Below are 23558 nucleotides of genomic sequence, written 5' to 3'. Positions count from 1 at the left end.
ATGGTTTGCACCTTAATTTGTATTTCAAATAGGAAATGGTTTATTTTGCGTCCAAAGGAAATTGAGTGTTTAAATTAACCGAGAAACGCTCTTCTATTGTTGTTATCCTTGTTGATAGTTGAGATAAATTACAAGCTAAATTGTGATCAAACCAAGGTAAAAGGCATAATTTACAAAATGTAAATAATGATTTATTAGAGTCTCAACAATTGACTTCACTTTTTTCAATGTAAGGCCCAACGCTAGTCTAACTGCTAGTCAAACAATGTAAATGATCAAGAAACATTTTTCGCTTGCAACAAATTAAGATGTCATTGAGTCCATTTTTTCTCAATGTTGACTTTCCTGTTTATCAGATTTTAACTGAACTAATATTGAATCACAATTTTTTACGTAAAACTTTCAGCTACCAATTGGTAATGTTGACTTATTATCTGATGAAACCTTCATTTATCACTTGGCTCTACTTTTGGTTGAAATAATGTTACTGAATCACTTGGACATGGAAATATTATAACAATAAATTACATAAATAAATATATATCTATATGATAGTGACCTTACAAGTAACCTTAAAGGTTAGTGAAAAAAGATGAACTTGGTTGAGTTTTGCAAGTGAAAGTGATAAAGCTAAGGTTATCAAAAACAGACGCTTTATTAGGTTAGGTATTACACATATTGTAGCAACTTTACCAGGTTTGTTTTTTTGCTTGCAAGTCAGCAAAAAATAAACCATTAGATGAGTAGAGATCATCATCATCATCGCCATCAATATCACCATCATTACAGTTCTGTGTAAGTGAACAACCGTCTTGACAATAAAGAAGGGAATGTTATATATTTATGGGTTATGCCATTTGAATGATTACATGTAATCATTATCGTTTTTTGCATTCACATTTGTATATATATTCAGTTGACTTTGATATGCACAAAAAAAAATGGTGAAAAGACAAAGGAGGAAATAGTTGAAGTGAGCAGTAAAACATATCAAAAATGGTTGAAAAAAAGGAGAAACAGCAATGAGGATAAATACACAGTTAGAGTGGCAATGATGATGGAGTGTGTCGAAAGAGAATAGAGAGGGTTCATTGAATGAGTCCAATCCCTTTTCTTGGGTTACCGAAAAAATGGCTTGAAAATAATATTGGGATAGTTGATGAAAACGGATGCAGCCAATGGTCACTTTGGGCGATAGACTTTCCTTCTTTTCTTTCTTTTCCCAGTCTTTGGACTTCTCTAACGGTTAATAGTATGGAAAGGGGAAAAATGAGTTTCACTTTGGGGTTATCAGCTTCATTTGGACATCATTCAATACATAAAATATGTTATTACGATTGTTTTCAGCCAAAGAGAAAGGATAACTTTTCTGTTTCTTTTGCTTTTCTTCCTCCTCTTCCTGCTTCCATTTTTTTGTTGATTGCTTGTCCTTCGATTCTTTTTTCACATTTTTACTCTTTACAATGACCATCCTTTGACCGATTGCCAAAATTCAACTCATCCAATATCAGTATAATCTGAGGAATTAGCCCATTCACTGCTGTACATTTTAAGAGACACAAAGTGAGTCGAGATCAGCTAAAGGAGAGAAGTAGAGGGTAAAAGAATGGGTTGAAATAAAGAGTTTTGGGGAAAGAACAGTTTGCATGAGGAAAGGTAAAGGTAAAGGGAGATGTGTAGGGGTTAGTTTTTGTAGTGGACACAACAACAAAAACAACATCTGCCTAACCGTTTCAAGCTGTGCGCATTAATAACATTCTTAACCATATACACGATATTATTATGGAGAGAGTGAGTGAGAGATGGAGAGAGGGTTCAAATTTTGGATAAAAAGTGAGGTACCGTTAATATGAGGTGAAGGGTACAATAAGTGAGTTTGTTATTAGTGAGAGAGACGGAGAGAGGAAGACGTGAAGGATAAAGAAAAGTAGAGAGTAAGAAAAGTGAGGGAGGAAGATAATAAAAGGAGAGAGTTAAAGAGTCCAGAAAAGATGAAAGGATGAGGGAATAGATGATGTGTTTGTGACTCAACTCAATCATGTTTTTGTCTGTGAAGTCTCGCGTTCCATTTATTTATATTAAATCAGTTCTTACAATGGATCAACCGACGGCTGGCGATTCAATGGTTTCAGTTATAATGAGATGACCATCGCCATGTCCTCCTCCTACTCTTTCTAACTCCTCCACACGATCAGTTATACTTTCTCTAACACTTCTCTTTGCCCTTTCGGTTTTACTTGGCTTTCAGTTTTTTTCCTGGTAAATAAGTTTAGCTTGTTTCCACTTCTCCTCTTTTATCCTCAAAATGGACCCCTTCTTTCCATATATCACTTTCCCTTTCAACCCAAAGAGAGAGATTATTTACCAGCTCCAGACAGACTGTGGACATTGTTTACTACAAGATAAGTGATGATATCAAATACGATGAGGTCATTTCTTTTTGTACACACAGTAAAAAACGATGGTCAAATGAAGATGACATAATAATGATGAAAAGTCAGTTTTAATTGCTGGACTCGTCATTTTTGCATAATGTTTGCACAATTCTCAATAATAATCCATCTTGAAGTAGTCATCATATGACACCTTTTGCAGAAGAGAAAAATCCTTCAATCTTTGTAACACTTTGAAGCTTGACCATAAGAGAAAAAAATTAGATGGACATCATAACAGCTGCATATAGGTTAGACCGATACTTGAATCATCTTGTAACATAGAGAATGAGAAGAGATTATGAACTGTTCTCTAACAAGAAATCCAAACACAAAGCAGCTTCAGTTAAAGAGATGAGGTAATTCACGTTTCCATAGCTTCACCTTTTGATTGAAGTATCGGCATCGTTTTAAAAAATTTAGTGGCCATCGACTTTGAAAATGAGATGTGCTTTAACAGACTGACATCATCCATTGGAGTGCCTCCTTGCTTCTCAATCATGATAATTTTTTCAGTTGCAACGTCAAATACTATAGATATTAGACCAGTTGCTAATTGTTCCTCATCACGATTTGGGTCTACAAGAACATTACCATTTGACATCAATGCAGCGGTTATGCTGATTGGAAACTTCAGCACGTTTAATCGCTTATATTCAGCATTGTTTCTGCTAGGTTTGCTTGTCGGTTGAGGGTGTAAATTTTCGTCACATATACTCTTGTAATCGGGAAATTTTAGTGAATTAATGGCCCCCAGAAAAGCTATTATGAAGGCATCAAGAACATTACCATCATTATTGAGACATATCAGTTCAATGTTTAGAGTTAAATATTGCCTTTCACCATCCTCATCTTCACAAATCAATGGTTTATGGTCAAATAAAACATTACCCTTGATTAGCTTAACCAGCAAACTGTTTATTTCTTCTCGTTCTCCTTTATCTTCATCCAGTGGATGTAGAGCTATTTCCAAGTCAATCAAATCACTATAATTAACGGATTCAAGAGCTTTCACATCTTCATTTAGAGTAACTTTGATACCACACATTACAGTAGTACTTCCTATCTTGACAACAATGGATGAATCGGCTGTTTCAATCGAGTCAATATTCACTAATAAATCACGAAATTCATTAAATTTTCGTCCATCCACTCTGATTCCTTTGCTGAAGAAATGTTCATGATGAATTTTCAATAACTCCATGATGTGAACAAAATTAAAAGTAATATTTAACACAAAAAAAGATCAAGGTGTTTCTATTAGCAATTGAATACTAAACAGAGCAAAATTCAAATTTAAAAAAAAACGTGTAAGTCAGCTGTTAGGGACTGTGTAAGAATTAGAAAAAGACAGTGTTAAATTAACACTGTTAATATGAAATTCTAGCTTCTATTAATTTCACCCTTACTTTTTCAAATTATTTTCCATTAATATCATGTCCTGATAGTTCATGGAGTTACAACTTGATCAGGAAGCTATGCTATCTGAGGTGAGTCATTAGAAATAACCTTGAGTTTAGAATTTTATAATCATTTTTGACCAATTTCAGCATGTATTTTGATTGCTATCTTTTATTGATTAGACTCAATCGTTATACTTATTATATAAGGGTTTATTCAATTAATATCATGCTTATATTGATTAATTTTTAAAAGCACTACATAACGTTATTGAAAGAATTTTTAATTTCATTTTCAATTCTTTATTTGAATTCAGAAATATCTATTTCCATAATAATGAATTTGTAATTCATGTAGTGATACTCAGCAATCAGCATAACCCTTTTAATTACGAGTGCATAACAAGGTCTTTTTGTTTGAGAATATTAACCCTTTCTTTCAGAGTATTTCAAATAAACATTCACATTCAAAAATATTGAGATATACTCAGTCTGGTTGGGAAACTAAGATTTTATTTGAAAACACACTTTACTGGATAAATGATAATCTTCACCAACAAGAGATTCTGAATTAGTTTAGGTTTATTCCAAAGTAGATACTAAACTTACAGATGCTCTGGAAAATCAGATTACGATATTTTTTCTATTGTTAAAGAAAAATGAAATTAATTCTCTTTAGTCCCTCGCTGATTAAGACGAGCTTAAAATATCATTATATAAAAAGTCTTTTTTTATTGACTTTCTAATTGTTTCAACATCAAGTGGACAATCTGGGTGAGTTTAATTAAGGCTTTGATTCTCAATTGAATCTGATACTTTCTTAATAATCATCACCTCGACTAACAACTTCTTTACAAGTTGGTCTCAAAATGATTGTGTGTTCAAATTGGGCAGTATAACTTTTCTTGATATCAAAAAGTGGAGGATATGGAGAAACAATTCCCTTTTGGCATAAATCATTGAGAGCAAGAAGATATTTGCTTTGGCCCAATCGGTCTAACCAACGACGACAAAAAGCTAATGTACCAAAATTTTGATTAATTACATTTAAAAGTTGTTTCGACTTAGTTGATCTGAAATTGAGAAAATAATTTAATGTTAGAAAAAAATAAAAACCAGGTAGAAATCAAACAAACCTTAACGGGACATGAACGACATCGAAATTTTTCATATAATGAGAACAATCTTGATCATCATGGACATAACCACGACCTGTGCTACCAAATGTTTCGATGGCATAAACTTCTCCTTCCTAAAATATTTTAATTGAGAATAATGCAAATTCAATTAAATAGGTAATTCACTGAACACTTTAACATGCAATCGCGAATATGACTTCTCACCTCCATAACAGTTTGGTCACCTCCTTTTACAATTGGAACAGTTTTACCGGCGTGTATTCTGTAGGGTCCAATGGAATGGCCATTCAGATTACGAATTGCTTTAACTATAGAAATTCAACACAAATAACATAACAAATAACTTTAGTATCCAGAATAAAAAAATTGGAATTCAAAATATCCTTACCTGGATAAACTTTCCCATCTATTTCTACTTCGTAAGATTCCATTACTTCTTGAATCTGTTCACCAATATCACAAAGACGTACATCTATTCCAGCAGCTTTGATTCCAGTGTTGGTTGATTCACGAACAGCTTCTAAAAGCTTATCATACTTTTCATTAAAAGTCAACGTAAAGGCACAGTCAATAATCCTTCCATTAATATGAGTACCGAAGTCAATTTTACAAACATCATCGTACTCGAAAACTGTATTATCACCACCATTAGGAGTGTAATGAGCAGCACAGTGGTTCAATGAACAGCCGGTTGGAAAGGCAAGTCCAGCTTCTAAGCCTTTCTCATCAATTAGTTTACGAGCAATACCTTCTAAAGTTTCACTTTTTTTCAACAAAATACAGATATTCGAGTTAGATGTGTTCAACTTGAGAAACCAATGCTAAATTCTTACCATATGTCAATCATTTTCATTCCTGGCTTGATAAAGTCTCTAATGTATTTACGAGTCTGTCGATGAGCTTCAGCAGCTTGTCTTAATTCTTTGTACATGTCAATATTGGCAGCATCCAAGGCTTTCTTTTCAGCACTGCTTGTACGATCAATTGCTGTGCGACTGTTTCAAGAAAATTTAAATCACAATTTTAGCATGTATTATATAATGAGGAAAAAAGTCTTAGCTCTACTAACTTGTCATAATCTACTTTGGGATAGTCCATGATTTCACCAATCGGATAATTTCCATCGGCAAATATTTGATTAATAGGAATGGATGGAGGATCAGTTTGTTTATTCACATCTCCTTCAGTTTTTTTCTTAGCACTAGAACTCTTTTTTTTCTTTTTCTTCTTCCCTGTGGTACCCGAATTTGGTGGCTGATTGTTTTCTGGTTGTTCATTGTTACCATCCTGTTGTTCATCCTGTTCGTTGTTTTGTTCGGTAGTATCGATCTCATCAACTTCTTTCACTGCGGCTATAAGTAAAGATTTCTTTTAAATAAGCATACTTTCTAAATTAATCACATTATACTGACCTTTCTTTTTGGACTTCTTTTTCTTCTGTTTCTTACCGGGTTCACAGCTATTCGAAACGTTTTCAATTTCTTCTAATGTTTTATCATCTACCTCGGGTTGTGTTGTAGCTTCCAAAGCCATGATGCTAGATGAAAAAAATGACAGTTGAACAAAGACTTTGAAAATGACGCCAGTCTTTAACGACAATCACATATCTTTTTTTACGGACAAATCAATAAAATATAAACTTACCTTAAATGAGATGAGATTTTAAGAATTAAAGTTAACTAATGAGAAATGAGAAAAATAATATTAAAAATGCTTTCTCTTTTTTTTCAGCAGAGGTTTAAATCGCTTGTGTAGACATCTTTCTTGTTGTTTCCCTTCCAATGTTCGCGGTAAATACAAATTTATTATACAACTCCAACATCAGGTAAATGTATTTCCAATGTTTTTATTGATAAAAAAGCATAAATAAATTTCAAATAATCGACCTATCCTGGTTGATTGTGTTTCCCTTTGATTAATATCATAGGTTTTGACTATAATTATTTTTTATTAATTCACCAATTGCAGGAAAATTAATCAAATCAGTATTTGAAGTATTTAGACTCAATTTGAATTAACTTGTTCCTTATGGACAAAAACTTTGACTCTCAAGTTGGGACTTTATGGGTTTTTAAGAGCATAAAAACTGAGTCTATTACTGCTATCAAATATTTCTCAGATCGCCAGTTTTCTGGAAAATCGAGATCGGAGTTGAAACTTGGATCGCCTTTTTCAGATGGAAGCAGATTTTTTTATGAAACTCATTTTATTGGCACTTTTGATGGTCAACCAGAATTAAACTCATCACATGAAATAAAATTTTCTGTTTTTGTAAAAAAAACCACTTGGATTTTCAGTCAAACTGACCTAAACCTATTTTTCGATAGGAATTGTCGCTACACAGCAACGATCAAAAACTTTTTATATTACTGTATTTAATAATGAATATTTTTCTAACACATTATAAGCTTTGTGTTTGAATGTCTTTTACCTTTGATCTTGAATCACCTAATATTTCAAAGTATTGTAATATGTAAGCACAAAATTCAATAGAAATAAAATTGAATAAAAAATCGATAATATCATTTCTTTCATTGGTATCAATCTATTGCTCGACTTGTGGTGACTTATGAATTGCTAATACATAATAGTGTTTAAATTGATACAAAATAATTTAGCAAAAGGAAAAGTAATTTATAAATTTTGTTGTCAGAAAAGCAATCAAAGTAGATTAAACCAAAGCTAAAGTTAAATTAGCAGTTTCCTAAATTAAGTGAATCTCAAGGCTGTAACTCTGTCTGTTTTGAATAGATTCATCTTATTTTCACTCTCAGGCTGGGCAATTAAATCTAATTGAATTACTTGCATTAATAATGTTATTAAATTGTAATAAGAGCTTTTACTTAAAATTAAATATTCACATTTAAATATGATATTTCGGGTGAAAAAAGGGAAGAAAATGACAAAGAGAATGTAATATTTGAAAATGAAAACAAAATTCTGGTCTATTCATTTCCTTTTCTCACTCCATCATCTTTATCCTCATGTTGCTCACTTTCATCCATTCCTCAAATCTTTTCATTTAGTCAGTCTCATTTCAAATTGTATGTCTTCAGTAACCTTAAATCTGTATAAAGTGTAACATGATGGAATCAACATCTGATAACAAATCTTCCAATGAAGTGAGTGTTCCATTGACTAATGAAAATACTCCAGTTGAATCAGATTCAGGTTACCGTAAGCGTGAACAATGGGCCAACAAGTTTGAATTCATCGCCTCATGTATGGCTTTCTCCATTGGTTTGGGTAATGTTTGGCGATTCCCTTATTTGTGCTTTAAAAATGGTGGAGGTAAGATTATCTTTTTTGCCTTATTGGGTTTAATTTGGGTTCATCCATTACTGTCATCAATGTATATCGTGCAATGGTATACATTTGGGAGTTTTGTTGGATTGTTGAAAACGCAACCAGGAAGGTACAGATTGGGTTAAAAGCTGACAAACTGTTGTTTCTAGGTTATTTACCCAATCTTCAAGTAACATGTTGTTGATCTTGATTTCAATAAAATTTGAAAAAGTATTTTTTGTCAAAGCTTGTTCATCAAGTTGTTACCCACAAATAAACCTGGAACCAGTCCAAAAGTGAAGACAAAAAGGATAAAAATGATGTAATTGTGGGTAAACAACAAACATGAAACCGTAACTGAATAGCTAACATGAAAAAAAGTGTTTTCCGAGTTTCACATGTAGTTGTTTCCAATTTTAGTTCTGCATCTAGAATCTATTGTTATTCAATGTTTCAGTTAACCCTGATTTGCAAATGAAAAGGTCTCAAGTAATTTTATACATTTTCTTGATCTAAACAACATTGAACTTGAAATTGTTTGAAATGCTTTTTGAGTCTGATTTTTCTTAATCAAATTTAATTTGTATCAAAGATCGTCTCAAGTCTCAGACACTTTAATGGATTTGTGGATAAAGAAAAAGGATGAAGAGAGAACTCGATATTTTTCATTAAAATTATAGAAATCATTGATTGAGGAAATGGCCAATTTAATTTCACGGTGTAATGTCTGTGATTTGTCGCTGATAAAAAGGAAACTGTCTTCTTTCATTGGGTTCATTCCATTGCTGATTTACACTGAACATTAAAATCATTGATCAAGATTAATGGCATCAGGATAAGCTGCTATTAAACTATTGAATGAGTTCAATAATCAGATTGGTCATATTTAGCTGACATTTCAATAGTTAAATTCAAAACTTTTAGGTTAATAATAACTGAAGGCAATTTATCATTCAATTCCTACAAGCTTTTCAATTTCACAGATTTCTAAGAATGATGATGATAGATCCATTTTCGAAATATCGAGACCCAAACTTTTTTAGTTGAATGGCCAGCATCACGAAAACTGTTTATAAATTGAAAAAAATATTCAGTCTATGATTTGTGCAAACATTTTTTATGCTCAAAAAATAAGTTTCAGACCTTTAACTCTTTTGGTCACGGAGATCGGGCGGTTTGATTGAAAATCGAACTTATGGGTTTTGCAGAAAATAGAAAACTTTATTCCTCAAAATAAGGGCATTTTCTGACTGGGTAGCAGAAGTTAACAAAGGAAAATGAGTTTCATTAAAAAATCAGATCAGACAACTGAGCGCAAGGTGATCGAAGTTTCAACTTGTTGCATTTTCTGGTTTATTTTGAGTTTATTCCCAGCAAGTTAACCAGATAACAAAAAGTCTCTCTTCTTTGTCTTGGCCATTTAAGCTTTTGGACTTTATGAAAACCGTTCCGTTTCTGCTAATTTACTAATTAATGATCCCTTTATTAGCACGCTTTGTTAGATATCGAACTGTTATTTAATTCTTGGCATTGACGATATCGTAAAACAGTATTAGAAACGCAAAATTTCCTAAAGTTAGTCTCTCAATGGGACCAAGATTATCAACGCTTAGCGTTAGCCATCATTAAAGAAACCTAATTGTCCTAAAATGCTGCTAAAATCATTCATTTTTCATTCAAAAGCAATATTTTCAATCATAAATCAATGCATTTGTTGCTAGAAAGACACAATAAACACATTTGTAACATTTATGCACCAATCTTGTGAACAAAGTGACCAAAAACGGGTAAAAATTGATTTCTTGCAAAATTAAACTCTGTAAGTTTGTAAAGACATAAAAACTATGTCCAGTAGTGCTATTAAATAATTTCTCAGATGAATAGTTTTCGACTAAATCGAGGTCAAAGATGAAACTTCGATCGCCTTTTGTACATTTTTCTGGCCAAATTTTTTTCAATGAAAACATTTAAATGATGTAATTTTTGATGCCCAACCAGGAAATGTATTTATTTTGAGAAATAAAGTTTTAAATTTTCTGCAAAACCCATAAGTTCGATTTTCAATCAAACCGCCCGATCTCCGTGACCAAAAGAGTTAAAGGTCTGAAACTTATTTTTTGTGCATAAAAAATGTTTACACAAACCAGGGATTTAATAATTTTCTCAATTTATAAATAGTTCTCGCGATACTGGCCATTGACCCGAAAAGTTTGGGTCTCGATATTTCGAAAACGGCATTACTTACAATCACCATTCTTTGACCAAACATTAGGTTTTATCATAGGCTGTAATATAATATTAAAAAATAACATTAAAAATTTAGTTAAGTCATTTAATAGTGATTTGTGTTTGAGTACCCAATTTACTTTATCAACCAAGTCTAAAATCTGGTAACATGGATACACCAATGCTGTAACTTTTTTTGTAGCATCTTGAGTAATTTAAAATTTCATAATATTATAGCCTATGATAAAATCTAATATTTGTTCGAAGAATGGTGATTGTAGGTAATGCCGTTTTCGAAATATCGAGACCCAAACTTTTCGGGTCAATGGCCAGTATCGCGAGAACTATTTATAAATTGAGAAAATTATTAAATCCCTGGTTTGTGTAAACATTTTTTATGCACAAAAAATAAGTTTCAGACCTTCAACTCTTTTGGTCACGGAGATCGGGCGGTTTGATTGAAAATCGAACTTATGGGTTTTGCAGAAAATTTAAAACTTTATTGCTCAAAATAAATACATCTCCTGGTTGGGCATCAAAAATTACATCATTTAAATGGTTTTAATGAAAAAAATCTGTGCAGACAAATGTACAAAAGGAGATCGAAGTTTCATCTTTGACCTCGATTTAGTCGAAAACTATTCATCGGAGAAATTATTTAATAGTACTACTGGACTCAGTTTTTATTGCCCTACAAACGCACAGCAAGTCTCAACGCTTGCTCTAAATATACCAGCTTTTGGAAGCCCTCTTTGCAGTACATTTATAATTTTACCAGAAAATTGGTTTATTCAGCAAGAAATGTGTTAAGATGAGTTTATTTTGTTGTTTAAGTTGTTTCTCGTGCATTTAAAACCCAAACATCATAGCCTAAACACGCTAATGGAAATTAATTGTAATGGATTGCATTATATACAATTATAAATTAGTAAAGAGATAAATTGGTGAAAGAAAAAAGATTGTAAGTGATGCCATTCTCGAAATATCGAGTCTCAAAGTTTTAAGACCAATGGCCAAAATCAAGAAAACTGTTAACAAATTGATAAAAGTATTTAATCCATAATATGTACTAACAACTTTTATGGACAAATATCAAGTTTAAGCTCTTTAACTCTTATGGTCACAGAAATCGGTCGGTTTAACTGACAATCGACCTAACCTGTTTTGCAGAAAAAGAAAAGTTTTATTACTCGAAACAAGTGCATTTTATTGTTGATCATCAAAATTTACATCAGTTAAATGCAGTTTCATGAAATAATCTGCTTCCATAATTGTACAAAACACGATCAAAGTTGCAAGATCAATCTCAAAGTTTTCTGTTTTTGTTAGAGATTTAATGAATTGTTTAATTTGCTTTCATTCACTTAGGTGCTTTTTTTATACCTTATTTGATATGTTTAATCGCCGGTGGAGTACCGATCTATTTTATGGAAGTGGCCATTGGTCAATATTGGCAGGAAGGTGGAATAACAGTTTGGCAAAAGATTTGTCCCTTACTTAAAGGTAAAATCAGCTGCTCAGTTGTTTAAGAAATTAATTTTTCCCTTTGTTATTTCTCATATTTCAGGAATTGGATATGGAACCTCAATCATCAGTTTCATCTTGAATATCTATTACATTGTAATATTGGCTTGGGCCTTACTTTACCTGTATTATTCATTCTCTCCAGTGCTTCCCTGGGCAACATGTAACAATCCATGGAATACTCCTAATTGCTTCACAGGCAATTCAGTCGACGCAATTGTTCGAAATGCGTCTGGAGTAACTAAAGATGCTGCAGTTGAGTTCTGGGAAAGAGAGATTCTTCAAGTAAGTATTTGACTTAATTTGATTTACTTTTTTCCGGACGATTTTTCTAGTCTCTGCCAGTTCACTGTTTATCAAAGCTCGATCAGATTTATCCATAAGAGTAAAAGTACGAAATATTTTTGTAGATTTTATTCTTTCGAAACTATTTCCCAAGCTTCGATCAGTACTCTACATTGTAAATATATTGTTTAAATTGAGGTTTTAGTTGAAATCAAATGATCGAAGCTTACTTTTAAACCTCTAAAATGTCCGATATTGCTATAATCTTGTTTAAAGGTATTAAATTATACATGATAAGATCTCGGATGGGATCAACGCTGTGGATGGGTTACAACCGAAACTGGTTATTTCTTTGGCGGTCGCTTGGATTCTGTGCTTTTTCTGTATCTGGCGAGGAATCAAATCCACCGGTAAATCAGCATATGTGACTGCGCTTTTCCCTTACGTTATGTTGGTTATCCTTTTCATAAGAGGAATAACACTGCCTGGTGCTGGTAAAGGAATCACATTTTATATGAAACCCGAATTTGACAAATTAATGAAAGTTCAGGTAAATTGAGAAATTTTTTTACATTTTCCTGTTTTTCTATTTAATAATTCTAAATCAATCTCACTTTATATCAAGGTTTGGATCGATGCTGGAACTCAAATATTTTTTTCTTATGCAATTGCTCTTGGAACCATGACTGCTCTTGGAAGTTATAATGATTTCCATAATAACTTCTACCAGTAAGTGAAATTTCGAACAAGCTGTACCATCGAAATTTGTTCAATTAATTACTCAATTCTGTTTTTTCTTTCAGTCAACTCTTCTTTGTTTGTTTCATGAATAGTGGGACATCCATTTTTGCTGGTTTTGCAATATTTTCAGTCCTCGGGTTCATGGCTCACCAACAAGGCGTCAATGTTGCCGATGTTGCTGATAAAGGTAAGTTAGATTCATTGTTGAAAATAAATAAACTAATATGATGCTCTGGTAATATCTCAACAGGACCTGGTCTAGCATTCATAGCTTATCCTAAAGGAGTTTCAGTTATGCCTGGAGCACCAATTTGGGCAGTCCTTTTCTTTCTAATGATTATACTTTTGGGGCTTGGAAGTCAGGTAATTAAGATTGAGATTAGTTTTTATCGCTAAATTGAAATATTTATTATTGAATTATTTCAACAGTTTGTAGCGGTTGAAGGTTTTGTGACTGCGATTGTTGACTTGTATCCACAATTTTTACGGGTTGGACGTCGACGTGAATATTTCATCTCATTCATTTGTTTTATATCATTCATACTTGGCCTTTCAATGGTAACACGAGGAGGAATGTATGTCTTCCAACTTTTCGACTTTTATGGTGCATCGGGAATGTGCTTGTTATGGATGTCATTCTTCGAATGTATTACAATTGCTTGGCTATATGGCGCTGATCGTTTTAGGAAAAACATCAAAGAAATGGTTGGAATGGAAATTTCAATTTGGTTTATTTGGTGTTGGAAATATTTAACTCCTTTATTAACTGCAGCCATTTTCATTGTTTCAATTTTTCTCCTCGAACCTATCAAGTAATCTTATATCAGAATCTGGTGAAAGAGGGGAGGAAATCATGAGATCATTTAGCCTGACTTATAATGAATCAAAGAGCCGTAAATTTAGTAAACATATGATCTGATTGCTATGATTTCGTCTCCGCTCTACTTTGATTAGTTTGTACAAATCTTACATTCTTTTTTTTGCTTTGCTACAGATATAACAATACTTATGTATATCCAAGTTGGGCCATAGCATTTGGCTGGTGTTTATCGTTGAGCTCAATGGTTGCTATTCCAGTTTACATAATTTACGCTCTCATTGTGACTCCAGGAGATTCGCTCAAAAAGGTTGGTTAAATATTATTACTTAATTTACTAGAAATTAATTGCTATTTTCTTTTCTCTTCAACAGAAACTTGAGATATTAATGAAAAGGTCGCCATCATCATTCCTTGAAGATAAGATGAGAATGGCATTATCCAGTGAACATAATGATGCAAAGCATAAAGTAGATGACATAACGATTAGTCAATTATAGATAATTTAGATTCTCTTTCTGTTAATTAAATTACAGAAGAGTGAAACCTAACTTGATAGAATTAAATTTCTACAATTAGTTACAGAATATGCAAAGATATTCCCATTTTCATTCCTGATTAATCCTAAAAATATTCTTAATAATTCATTGAATGCAAACCGAATGACCAGTTTTTAATAAAATCAGATTTTTTTTCATAAAAATAACATTTTATTAAGGTACAATTTTTTCATTTCAATCAATACACGGACCATCTTTAGCAATATTTGTTTACAGATTTTTCTATCATTTAATATCAAGTCTATTTTATCAGATTTTTTTAGTCAAATTTGTAATTCTTATAGTTTTCTGAGTTTCAATCCGTTATCTGTTGGTCGAGGAGTTTCTTATCAGTCAATTCCGAAGACTCGCTTAGAACAGAGTGAATTTTTCTTTACTCCAGCCTCAAGATTTTTTCAGCTAAAATTTACAAATATAAAAAGGTCATTCAATGCTGGTCTTCAAATGTACCAAATAAAGATCGCAATAATTTAATAATTTTGATTAAAATCAGTCCAATCCAATGATAAGATAATTTTCTTCAACGGTCCCTCATCACGTGGTTTGGTCTCTATTTTTTGTGATGAAAGACTTATCTTGGAACAGGTTATATGTACACAAATCTGTGTATCTTTAACTATTAAGTTAACCGTACACATAATGATGTTGAATGGAAAGATTCAAATAATAGTTTAATAATTGATTAAAAGTTAATTTTTTGATCAATTTTTATTAAATCCCACTCAAAGAATGCATAAATTAATGTACCTTAACGCCAGAGGGATGAGTTTAACGTATTGACTTCATTTAACAATGCCTGCTTAAACAATACACTCAATAAGTTCAATCAATATTTGAAAATTAATTCTTAGCTCAGTGGTTAGAGTGTAGCGAAATCAAAGGTTATGGTCAGGGTTCGATTCTAGTTTTGATAAATTTTTTGTTTCTAGAAACTTGAACGAGTGCAATTTTTTTACCGCAAAATTTGAAACAGATATCTGTTAGAATGATTTGAGATCAGTTTAATCCATTATTAAATTTTCATTTAAATCCTTTCTTCAATTCATCAACATCATTAAAATGCTCAAAAATTCTTGTTCTAACTTCAGATTAAGGCTTTTCGTTTCATTAAACGAAAAATTTAGTTATTATTGGTGGTATCAGATACAGATATCGGATAGTATCTTTGTGTACATATAACCTCAACCACTTATCTTTTTTACTTGGCATTTGAAGCAACAAGCTTTGCCTTTGTCCGAAAACCATCTATTTTGATCATTGTTTAATTGTTATTGTTTACAGTATTACAATTTAGTACAAGACTTTGTTTATTACAATATACTACAGTATATTCTGAAAGAAATAACTAACAAGGTTCTCTAAAATGGTTCGCATTATCGCAAGTTTGGTAAAAGTTCAGAGAAAAAGAGATCGAAAAAGACGGGTATTTATGTTTATTGAATAATAAGTTTAACCGTAATTATTCTAAATTATGTTCAATTCTAATCTAATTTCATTATTTTCCTTTGTCTCACAGGCACTCCAAATTAAAGTATTAAAGTTGATAAGACTACACAGAATGATGGATGAAATCCAAGCAACACTGGAATGGACAAGAGCCAATCGTAATCGTAATTAATTACAAGTAGAGGACAGAAATCAACTATTACTAAGTGTCAGGATAGAAAAAGCAGAACTTAAAATTAATTATTGTAAGCAATTCGACCCTTGTTTCATTTTTATCGATAAACCATTTCTTAATGCCTGGTATTGAAACAAGGCTTGGACTCTCAATATTACCTAGCATATAAGGTCACAACAAGCTTTTAAGTTTATCGATATAAAATGGATCTAATTTAATCTGAATCAGAATTTTATTCGCCTCTACTATAATTCATGTAATCAATTACTTTAACTTTAGTTGACAGGCTATTTACAAAAGGATTTGTTTGAAGATTACTGTAAGCAAAAAATGTCTTCAAATGTTCATATGAATAAAACTGATAATTTAATTGTAATTTTGCGCTCCAATTCATTTATTATTATATTTTATTCAACTGGGTTTCCATAAGTCGATTCATGAAGCAACATTGACATTTAAACCGCTGAGTTATTGGTGAACAGATTCAATAATGTAAGATGAGTGTGGTGAGAACCCAGAAATTGGACCATTGTTCACTTTCAACTATCAAGATAGATTTTGTTGCCAATTTTAATCTCAACAACAATCAGAAACCATTTTAAAAATTATGCCAGCAAATAATTGAAAACAAAAACAATGTCTTTTATGTATCTCTTCAGTATTTATGTGTTCAACTTAAAGCTCAAGTCTTAACCAAAAATGATATGATAAGAAATCTCAATGACCGTATTTCGAAGTCTTTTAATGTAACATCTATAACACTTAGGTATCATGAATCATGTCTATTCATCATTACAATATTAATCATCACGTCACATTGATGTTTGCCCAGACTAAAGACCGCATTATCTGTATCAATCCAGGTTAGAGTTTCTTTAACTGTGGTTCCATCTTGAATACAGTAGTTCTTTGAAAGCTGTCGCGACTAGCCAGTCAACACAAGTAAAACATTAACTTAACCATGACCACTACTTTTTATTTACTGTAAAATACCTTTATTGTTGAAAGTATTTACTCTCAAATTTACAATTATTACAAAGAGTTTCACTACAAAGTGAATTTGGAGTAACAACATTACCAGGTGAGTTTTTGTTCAGCATGAGAACACCAATGTTTCATCCTTCCAACCTCTCTATCATCTTGTTTACTTGGGAGAGATTAAAAATTGATACTTGGAGTCCTACTTGAGATATCTGTAAATATAAATAAACAATTTAAATTTTGAAACATTTCTGACTTAAAACATTTGTATGGCAAGGAAAAATGGGAAAAGGTTTCATCAAATATGAAACCTTTTCATTCACGAGCCAAATGAGTTGAATCTAGCATAAAACACCGATAGCTAATGGATTCATTCACTCCAAGTCTGTCTAACACCAAAGTGGATATGCTAATGATATAATGTACCTAATGTTTCCTTTCTATGCTCCTCAACATGTTTCTACTAACTTCATGTTAGTTCTGAAAATTTTGAGTCAATCTGATAATCCAATTCCTAGGAATTGCCGGTTGAACCTTTTCTCATTTTTACTTGCCATCTGTTACACCTACTTTGCTGACCAATCGGTTTTACCAGTCACGTTGGCCGCTAAAGGATAAGATCGAGATGCTGCTTGACTTTGATTTGAATTGAGCGAGATAATTGACACTCTTCGAACTGGATTATTGGCAACTATAAGAAACGAATGCAAGAAAATATTTCAAAAATTAATCACAACTGAAGATAAAAACCAATTTTAGTGCAACTAAATGACTAACCTCCTCGAAAGGCTGAATTTTTAGTATTTTGTCCAGCTATGTACCTTGATCTGGTTAAATATTGGTCTTTCAGTGATATTCCTGAACTGCGTATTGACTGTGAACTCATTTGATTTGAATGTTCAAGGCTTGAGGTAAGAGGTGAATCTGGTCGTTCAACTGGAGCTTCCTTAAGTCGCCCAAGCCCTGAGTTTCCTTGATTAGGTAAGTTTCGCCTTCCTCCTCCATCGGCTCCATCATCATAATCACGAATGATCCCTTTATCACTGTTATTATTATCCCACTTATTAGATGACTTGAAATAATTAGACGATCTATTTGATGACCTTACACTGGACGATGTAATCTGTTGAACTCCTAATTTTTGGTTAACCTGAAAATAGCTATAACGTAAACTATGGGAAACTGTTGGCCGCTTTGATGAGTTCCACTTTAACATATCAACCATTAAATCAATTGCTCCTGAACTAGCATTAGGTATTGCTGATTCCAAACTTATCGGACTCATCAGGGGAAATTTAAAGTTCATCGTCGAGGCCAATTGATAACCTTCCATCCAGTCACGCTGTGTAAAAAGGATATAAAAATAAATTAGAAAAGGGTTTAACTGTTGAAATTGAAAGGCAAAAAAATACATTTAAAACCAAGTAAATGCTCAACTCATAAGATTCAAAGTAAAATATTACCAAATTGGTATTTAACCGTTAATCGATTATCAATTGATTATTACTTGATTCAATTGTGAATCGTATGATCATAGATCATATATTAACCAGCTTTCGTGTCGATTGATCATTCAAGTTTCCCTGTTCCCTGTGTGATGGTTAATCTATTTTTTTCATGCGTTTCTGTCTAAAGATGAAATTGTCTTTCAACAAAATTTCAACTTGTAGCTCAAGAAGATACAATATTTTGATTCCTTTTTTTCATTTTCATGTTTTATCGACATTAACTGTTAATATTACAATATTGATCCAAGAGTCAGTTTTACCAGTTCAATTTGTCTTGTTCAATTTCAAACAAACTAACTGGAAATTTGGGAAAATGCTAAAAAATTGTTTAAAATAATAACAGTAATTAACTATGAATATTGGCTGTTTATTATCAGCAAGGGCTGTTGAATTAATTGTTGAACAATCTTTTCCGTTGTCTATTCTCATGGATTGAGGTCACTTCACCACTTTGGACAATTGGGTTTCAATCTGGAAGGTTTTCATTTTGAATGATATCATGAAACAGAGTTGAACTAATGAGTTATGCTTGGCTTAATTTAAACTCTTTTACCAGTCTATTTTGATCATCAATTAATTCATGTACTTGTTCATGTACCTTTATTATAATACTACTTATTATGTGTTTAATAACTGGAGATGTTGACCTTCATCGAAACAATCAGCTAATATTAAATCATCTGATCGATATTGTTATTCAACAAGGTCAGCTAATTGTTTGACTGAATTAAATGGACAAAAATCTTATAATCTTCTGGTGACCCTTTGGATGAGATGATTTACATAATTGACATTGAATTTGTATCTAATTGAATATTTGGCAAAGGTGAATATAAAACCATTGAGAATTAAATATAAATCAATTTCAACTGTTAAATGACAAGATCATTGAATCATATTCAAACATGAATATAATATCTAATAGCTAATATTAGCTGAACAATATGACTTGAATATGCCCTTACAAGTAGGAAAATCATCATCAATTTATTAGTTCATCAGAACTTGGATCCACATATATATTGGGTATCTAGCAAAGTTGCTTCTGTTTTGTTCATCTAATGCCTTAATATTGACAGTATGAGACTATGAGTTGGAGTGAACTTAGAACGATAAATATTGAAAATTTCGTACCTTATCTGGTGTTCCAAGGACTGAACATATTCTGAATATTTGATCGATTTCACTTCGCCCTGGGAATAAAGGTTGCAGTGAATACAATTCAGCCATAATGCAGCCCACGGCCCAGATATCAATGGGTGAAGAGTAATTGGTTGATCGCAACAAAACCTCTGGCGCTCTGTACCATCGAGTTGACACATAATCAGTATAAGGTGGACGAGATCGTATCTCTCGGGCTAATCCAAAGTCAGCAATCTTAATCAATTCAGGTCCATTACAGAGTAAATTTTCAGGTTTGATATCACGGTGGAAGAATCCATGTTTGTGCATAAAATTGAGTCCCTCCAGTATTTGGTACATTATGTTTCTTATCACAGGTTCAGCAAAAGGTTTTTCCCTGTCAAAGAACAGTAAATTAGTTAAATCAGCTCAGATGATAAAAGGAAATTTAAATAAAATCGAAAAATCCATGGAAAATCATTAGATAAACTCACCTATCTTTGATCAGTTGATACAGATTTTCCTTCATATATTCAAAGACAAAGTAAAGTATATTATCTTCCCTTATAACCTCTCTTAATTTAACCAAATTTGGATGGCTTAACTTTTGAAGCGACTGTAAATAAAGCAAAAAACAATATTAATATCATCATATTGGTAATAACGTTTAGTTAAATTACTTGCAAGTGTAAAATATTAGGCTAATGCAAGGGTTAAAAATCAAAACACTGCATATTTGCAACAAGGTTTAACCGTAAATCCATTGATAAAACAACTGTCCAGCTTCAGTTGTAAATCATTAGTATCTTAATTTTAAACATAACAAAGCCAAACCTAAATGACAATTTAGATGAATAGAAATGAAGATTAATAATGAAGTAAAAGTATCAAGAAAAATTAAAGCCATCGAACCTAAACAATACATTTTACAGCTTTGTTTTAACAGAAAAAAGGTTCCAAAAATTCAAGTCAAAGGGAACCTATTTTATTGTCATTGTTATTAAGAGAAATCATGTTTAATCATGTTGATTTGATTCCTGAGATTATCTTAAATATATGAGCCTAATTGTTCTTTGACCAGTTTGTAATTTAAATCAATTCAATTACAATTTAGTCCCTTAAATGATAAATATACGTTTGAGTCAAAGTGTTACTCTTCGGTTAAAGTGAAATCCATGAGATACTCTTTCTTTGTTTAATCAATTTCTAACTCTGCTTATTTTGCTCAGGATTCTTATTATATTTGTGCTCATGTAAATTGTTCATTAATTTGTTGATTGAATCATCATTGCCTGATGTTATCATAGTCTTGCTTGGTTGAAATGTCATTCATTCACAAGAACCAAGTAATGGGCTTTTGTCTTAGAGTATTTAACCTCAAGTTCAATAAACTAGATGATCAATAACTTGTGAGTAATGAATTAATTTTAATAATATATCGATACTGATCATCATTGAAGACGAATGATACAAAAAATATCAACTTATTTAAGCTAAAATTGAACAATCAATAAATTGGATGATGATCGAATGAAAAATGAAGCTTCAAACCCGGACTTTCAACTTCTGGTTTACGAAAAAATTTCATTGTTTGATTTGACTTGTTTGCTGAGAAGATAATTTAAAATTTAAGCTGAAAAAATGAACAGATAAAGTTCAATACATGGAAATTCATCTATTGATCGAAAATTAATTGATCGCTATTGATGTGAATAATAATTTACAAGTTTAACATAAGAATCTTTTGCATCATTAAACTCAATACACAAAAAAATACCCAAAGAAGCTAAAGATGAAGTGGCGTAGTTAAAATCTGTTTTCATCTTACCCATCACAATCACAATCACAATCACAATTAGTGTGTTGTTTCAATGATCTTAAATCCGGTAAGGTTTTACTTTTACGGAGAAAGGCGTAAACATTAAAAATCATCCAATGGTAGACGTTTTTTAAGAGCGCTCTTTATGAACAATTGAATTAAATGAAGCTAATTAAGGCCCCAGGCCGACCTAAGCCCACCCTAACCTTACCAAACCTAACCTAACCGAACCTAACCTAACCTGACCGACCAACCAACAGCCCCTTGATCAAACTTACCTAACCAAAAAATCATATGTTTTAATGTTTACGCCTTTCTCCGTAAAAGTAAACCTTACCTTAAATTCTTAATAGAAACCATTTTAATATTTGAATATAATCCAGTGAACCAACAGGGAAAATAAATCGAGAATCCAGCGCATCTTTTACAACAAGAACAATACTAAACTCAATCGTTTGTTGTACAATCTAATTTGTCACAATAATCACAATCATTATTAACAGCTACTGTTGAGTTAGATTAACAAATATAAAGCTAACATAAACACGATCGACGTTTGATCAACAATTTAGTGTAAAATCTGGTCCAAGGTTGGATTGATCATTACATATCTGATATCTGATATCAGGTACACAGATCGTATGAAACAATCGATTAATTGACCATCATTGGAAACTCTCCAATTAATAAAATAATTATTATAAAAGGAACGTTGATAAATATCGTGATTTACATTTAAATTGTGAATGAATAATTAACCTCTAAATAGCTAGTGAAAGACAAAACGAATCCAGTTATTAGATCATGAAACAAGGAAAATTAATCAATAACTGTTAACCTTGAAGAGCCAAAATAAACATCCTGATAATTGTCAATAGATTACCAAAGGCCAGTGTTTACAAATGGATAATACAGTTAACCATAGGACTAAATTGATTTAGATCGTGAAAGTGACTTACCTTGACCTCACGAAGATTCATACACTCTTCCCATGAATAGTAGCGTTTCTTCATTCTGTAAACAAAATTGATTTCATCAGTATTCATATCATTATTATTACCCATTGAAATACAGTAGCAATCATATTTAAAAATAGTTTGCTTTAAAATAGGAATCAAACCCTAAATTGTTACACTAAGCCTGAACTCAACAATTAATTTAACAAGACTGGCCTCACTATAAGTCATCAATTATCACCATTGATAAAAATATTGTACAATTTTATCCCTGGTAAGGTTTGATGGATGAGTCAATTGATTGATTGGGTTGACTCTTAAAAAGCAAAGGTTTACCTAACCATAAATGTAAAATTAATTTTCAGGTTATTTTAGGTGTTTTGGGTTCCATGATGATTTTATTCCAAGAATCAGGATAACAAAGATTAATGATGAATCAACTCACTTTTTAATGGCAACCTTTTCACCAGTGTCTAGTCTTTGAGCAAGTAAAACTGTACCATAAGTACCATCACCAAGTTGACTTAGCATAACATAGCGATTCATTCCCTTAGCAGTTATGATTCCTTCCCGAGTGATTGGTTTACGGGTGACACTTGGAGTAGTTAGTTCAAGGTAAGGTTCAATAAGAGACAACATTTAACTAACAACTAATCTATCAAACTAGACAACAATTAAAACTGTGAAATATAATCCAATTAACGATTCACAAGTGGTCAAAGGGAAATACAGCTTTGAATAGCTTGAAAAACGGTTGAAAGGGCGACATGTTTTTTTTGAGATTAATATCTGATTTAGATGGAATCACAATCAATTATTATCCAATTTACACATTGTCGATCAGATTGCGATCACAAATCAAGGTGCATACACATGTACTTGTACATTTAACCTTTATCCTGGTTGTTACTCTTTTCGGGTTGTTTCTTGGTTAACTGGTACTGTTGTCAAGTGTTGAGTTTTAATGATTTTACTCCATTTAAAGAGAAACAATTTTGTAGAGTTAAATTGAATCAACTGTTATCTTGAATTAATCGTTAACATGCGTACAAACTGAATGCTAGACATAAACTGGTTATCGAAAAGTTGATTTACAATCAGAATTGGGTTTTCCATGGAAACACTGGCAACTCTTTTTGATA

General features: G+C 32.0%; 4 protein-coding genes and 2 long non-coding RNA genes across 6 annotated transcripts; 2 read left to right on the top strand and 4 right to left on the bottom strand.

The window, feature by feature from the left end:
* Window positions 1-2484: 2484 nt before the first annotated feature.
* On the bottom strand, window positions 2485-3758 carry LOC107365648 (exosome complex component RRP43). The gene has a single exon (XM_089267053.1). It carries the CDS (start codon window positions 3634-3636, stop codon window positions 2797-2799), a length of 840 nt encoding a protein of 279 aa, XP_089123179.1. The 5' UTR covers window positions 3637-3758; the 3' UTR covers window positions 2485-2796.
* A 783-nt stretch (window positions 3759-4541) lies between these two features.
* und (methionyl aminopeptidase und) lies at window positions 4542-6664 on the bottom strand. Its single transcript, XM_015933183.3, has 8 exons — window positions 6616-6664; window positions 6384-6508; window positions 6041-6323; window positions 5805-5966; window positions 5360-5733; window positions 5176-5279; window positions 4969-5084; window positions 4542-4905 (listed from the first exon to the last, which is right to left on the bottom strand). Exons 2-8 carry the CDS (start codon window positions 6502-6504, stop codon window positions 4653-4655), a joined length of 1413 nt encoding a protein of 470 aa, XP_015788669.2. The 5' UTR covers window positions 6505-6508; window positions 6616-6664; the 3' UTR covers window positions 4542-4652.
* Window positions 6665-7979: 1315 nt separating this feature from the next.
* Window positions 7980-14436, top strand: LOC107365700 (sodium- and chloride-dependent taurine transporter-like). The gene is made up of 10 exons (XM_015933255.3): window positions 7980-8262; window positions 11851-11985; window positions 12050-12291; window positions 12590-12841; window positions 12917-13020; window positions 13095-13219; window positions 13283-13395; window positions 13462-13844; window positions 14027-14159; window positions 14224-14436. Exons 1-10 carry the CDS (start codon window positions 8055-8057, stop codon window positions 14347-14349), a joined length of 1821 nt encoding a protein of 606 aa, XP_015788741.2. The 5' UTR covers window positions 7980-8054; the 3' UTR covers window positions 14350-14436.
* Window positions 14437-15619: 1183 nt separating this feature from the next.
* LOC112539195 (uncharacterized) lies at window positions 15620-16406 on the top strand. The gene is made up of 2 exons (XR_003082873.2): window positions 15620-15832; window positions 15926-16406. It is a non-coding gene; the product is annotated as an uncharacterized LOC112539195 (long non-coding RNA).
* A 580-nt stretch (window positions 16407-16986) lies between these two features.
* LOC107365625 (serine/threonine-protein kinase ICK) lies at window positions 16987-23482 on the bottom strand. The gene is made up of 7 exons (XM_015933158.3): window positions 22862-23482; window positions 22420-22474; window positions 20136-20257; window positions 19654-20038; window positions 17789-18353; window positions 17582-17702; window positions 16987-17223 (listed from the first exon to the last, which is right to left on the bottom strand). The coding sequence occupies exons 1-7, from the start codon at window positions 23053-23055 to the stop codon at window positions 17211-17213; spliced, it is 1455 nt and encodes a 484-aa protein (XP_015788644.2). The 5' UTR covers window positions 23056-23482; the 3' UTR covers window positions 16987-17210.
* On the bottom strand, window positions 20357-22023 carry LOC149094482 (uncharacterized). The gene is made up of 3 exons (XR_016198568.1): window positions 21798-22023; window positions 21470-21517; window positions 20357-20475 (listed from the first exon to the last, which is right to left on the bottom strand). It is a non-coding gene; the product is annotated as an uncharacterized LOC149094482 (long non-coding RNA).
* Window positions 23483-23558: the final 76 nt, after the last annotated feature.

This window comes from Tetranychus urticae, chromosome 1 (assembly GCF_039701765.1).
Source record: "Tetranychus urticae isolate SD_2017Ah chromosome 1, NJAU_TeUrti_SD_1.0, whole genome shotgun sequence".
NCBI classification, from domain to species: Eukaryota; Metazoa; Arthropoda; class Arachnida; order Trombidiformes; family Tetranychidae; genus Tetranychus; species Tetranychus urticae.
The sequence above is the reverse complement of the archived record's forward strand: the minus strand, read 5'-3'. Positions and strand labels throughout refer to the sequence as shown.

Coding starts and splice junctions, on each gene's coding strand:
- LOC107365625 (XM_015933158.3), bottom strand. CDS start 23,055: ATGTTGTCTCTTATTGAACCTTACCTTGAACTAACTACTCCAAGTGTC. Junction 22,475..22,861: donor GAAAAGGTTGCCATTAAAAA/GTGAGTTGATTC, acceptor TTTTGTTTACAG/AATGAAGAAACGCTACTATT. Junction 17,703..17,788: donor AAATTCAGCCTTTCGAGGAG/GTTAGTCATTTA, acceptor CGTTTCTTATAG/TTGCCAATAATCCAGTTCGA.
- und (XM_015933183.3), bottom strand. CDS start 6,504: ATGGCTTTGGAAGCTACAACACAACCCGAGGTAGATGATAAAACATTA. Junction 5,967..6,040: donor CCCAAAGTAGATTATGACAA/GTTAGTAGAGCT, acceptor TTCTTGAAACAG/TCGCACAGCAATTGATCGTA. Junction 5,085..5,175: donor GTGACCAAACTGTTATGGAG/GTGAGAAGTCAT, acceptor AAAATATTTTAG/GAAGGAGAAGTTTATGCCAT.
- LOC107365700 (XM_015933255.3), top strand. CDS start 8,055: ATGATGGAATCAACATCTGATAACAAATCTTCCAATGAAGTGAGTGTT. Junction 13,021..13,094: donor TTCCATAATAACTTCTACCA/GTAAGTGAAATT, acceptor TTTTTCTTTCAG/TCAACTCTTCTTTGTTTGTT. Junction 13,396..13,461: donor TTTTGGGGCTTGGAAGTCAG/GTAATTAAGATT, acceptor TTATTTCAACAG/TTTGTAGCGGTTGAAGGTTT.
- LOC107365648 (XM_089267053.1), bottom strand. CDS start 3,636: ATGGAGTTATTGAAAATTCATCATGAACATTTCTTCAGCAAAGGAATC.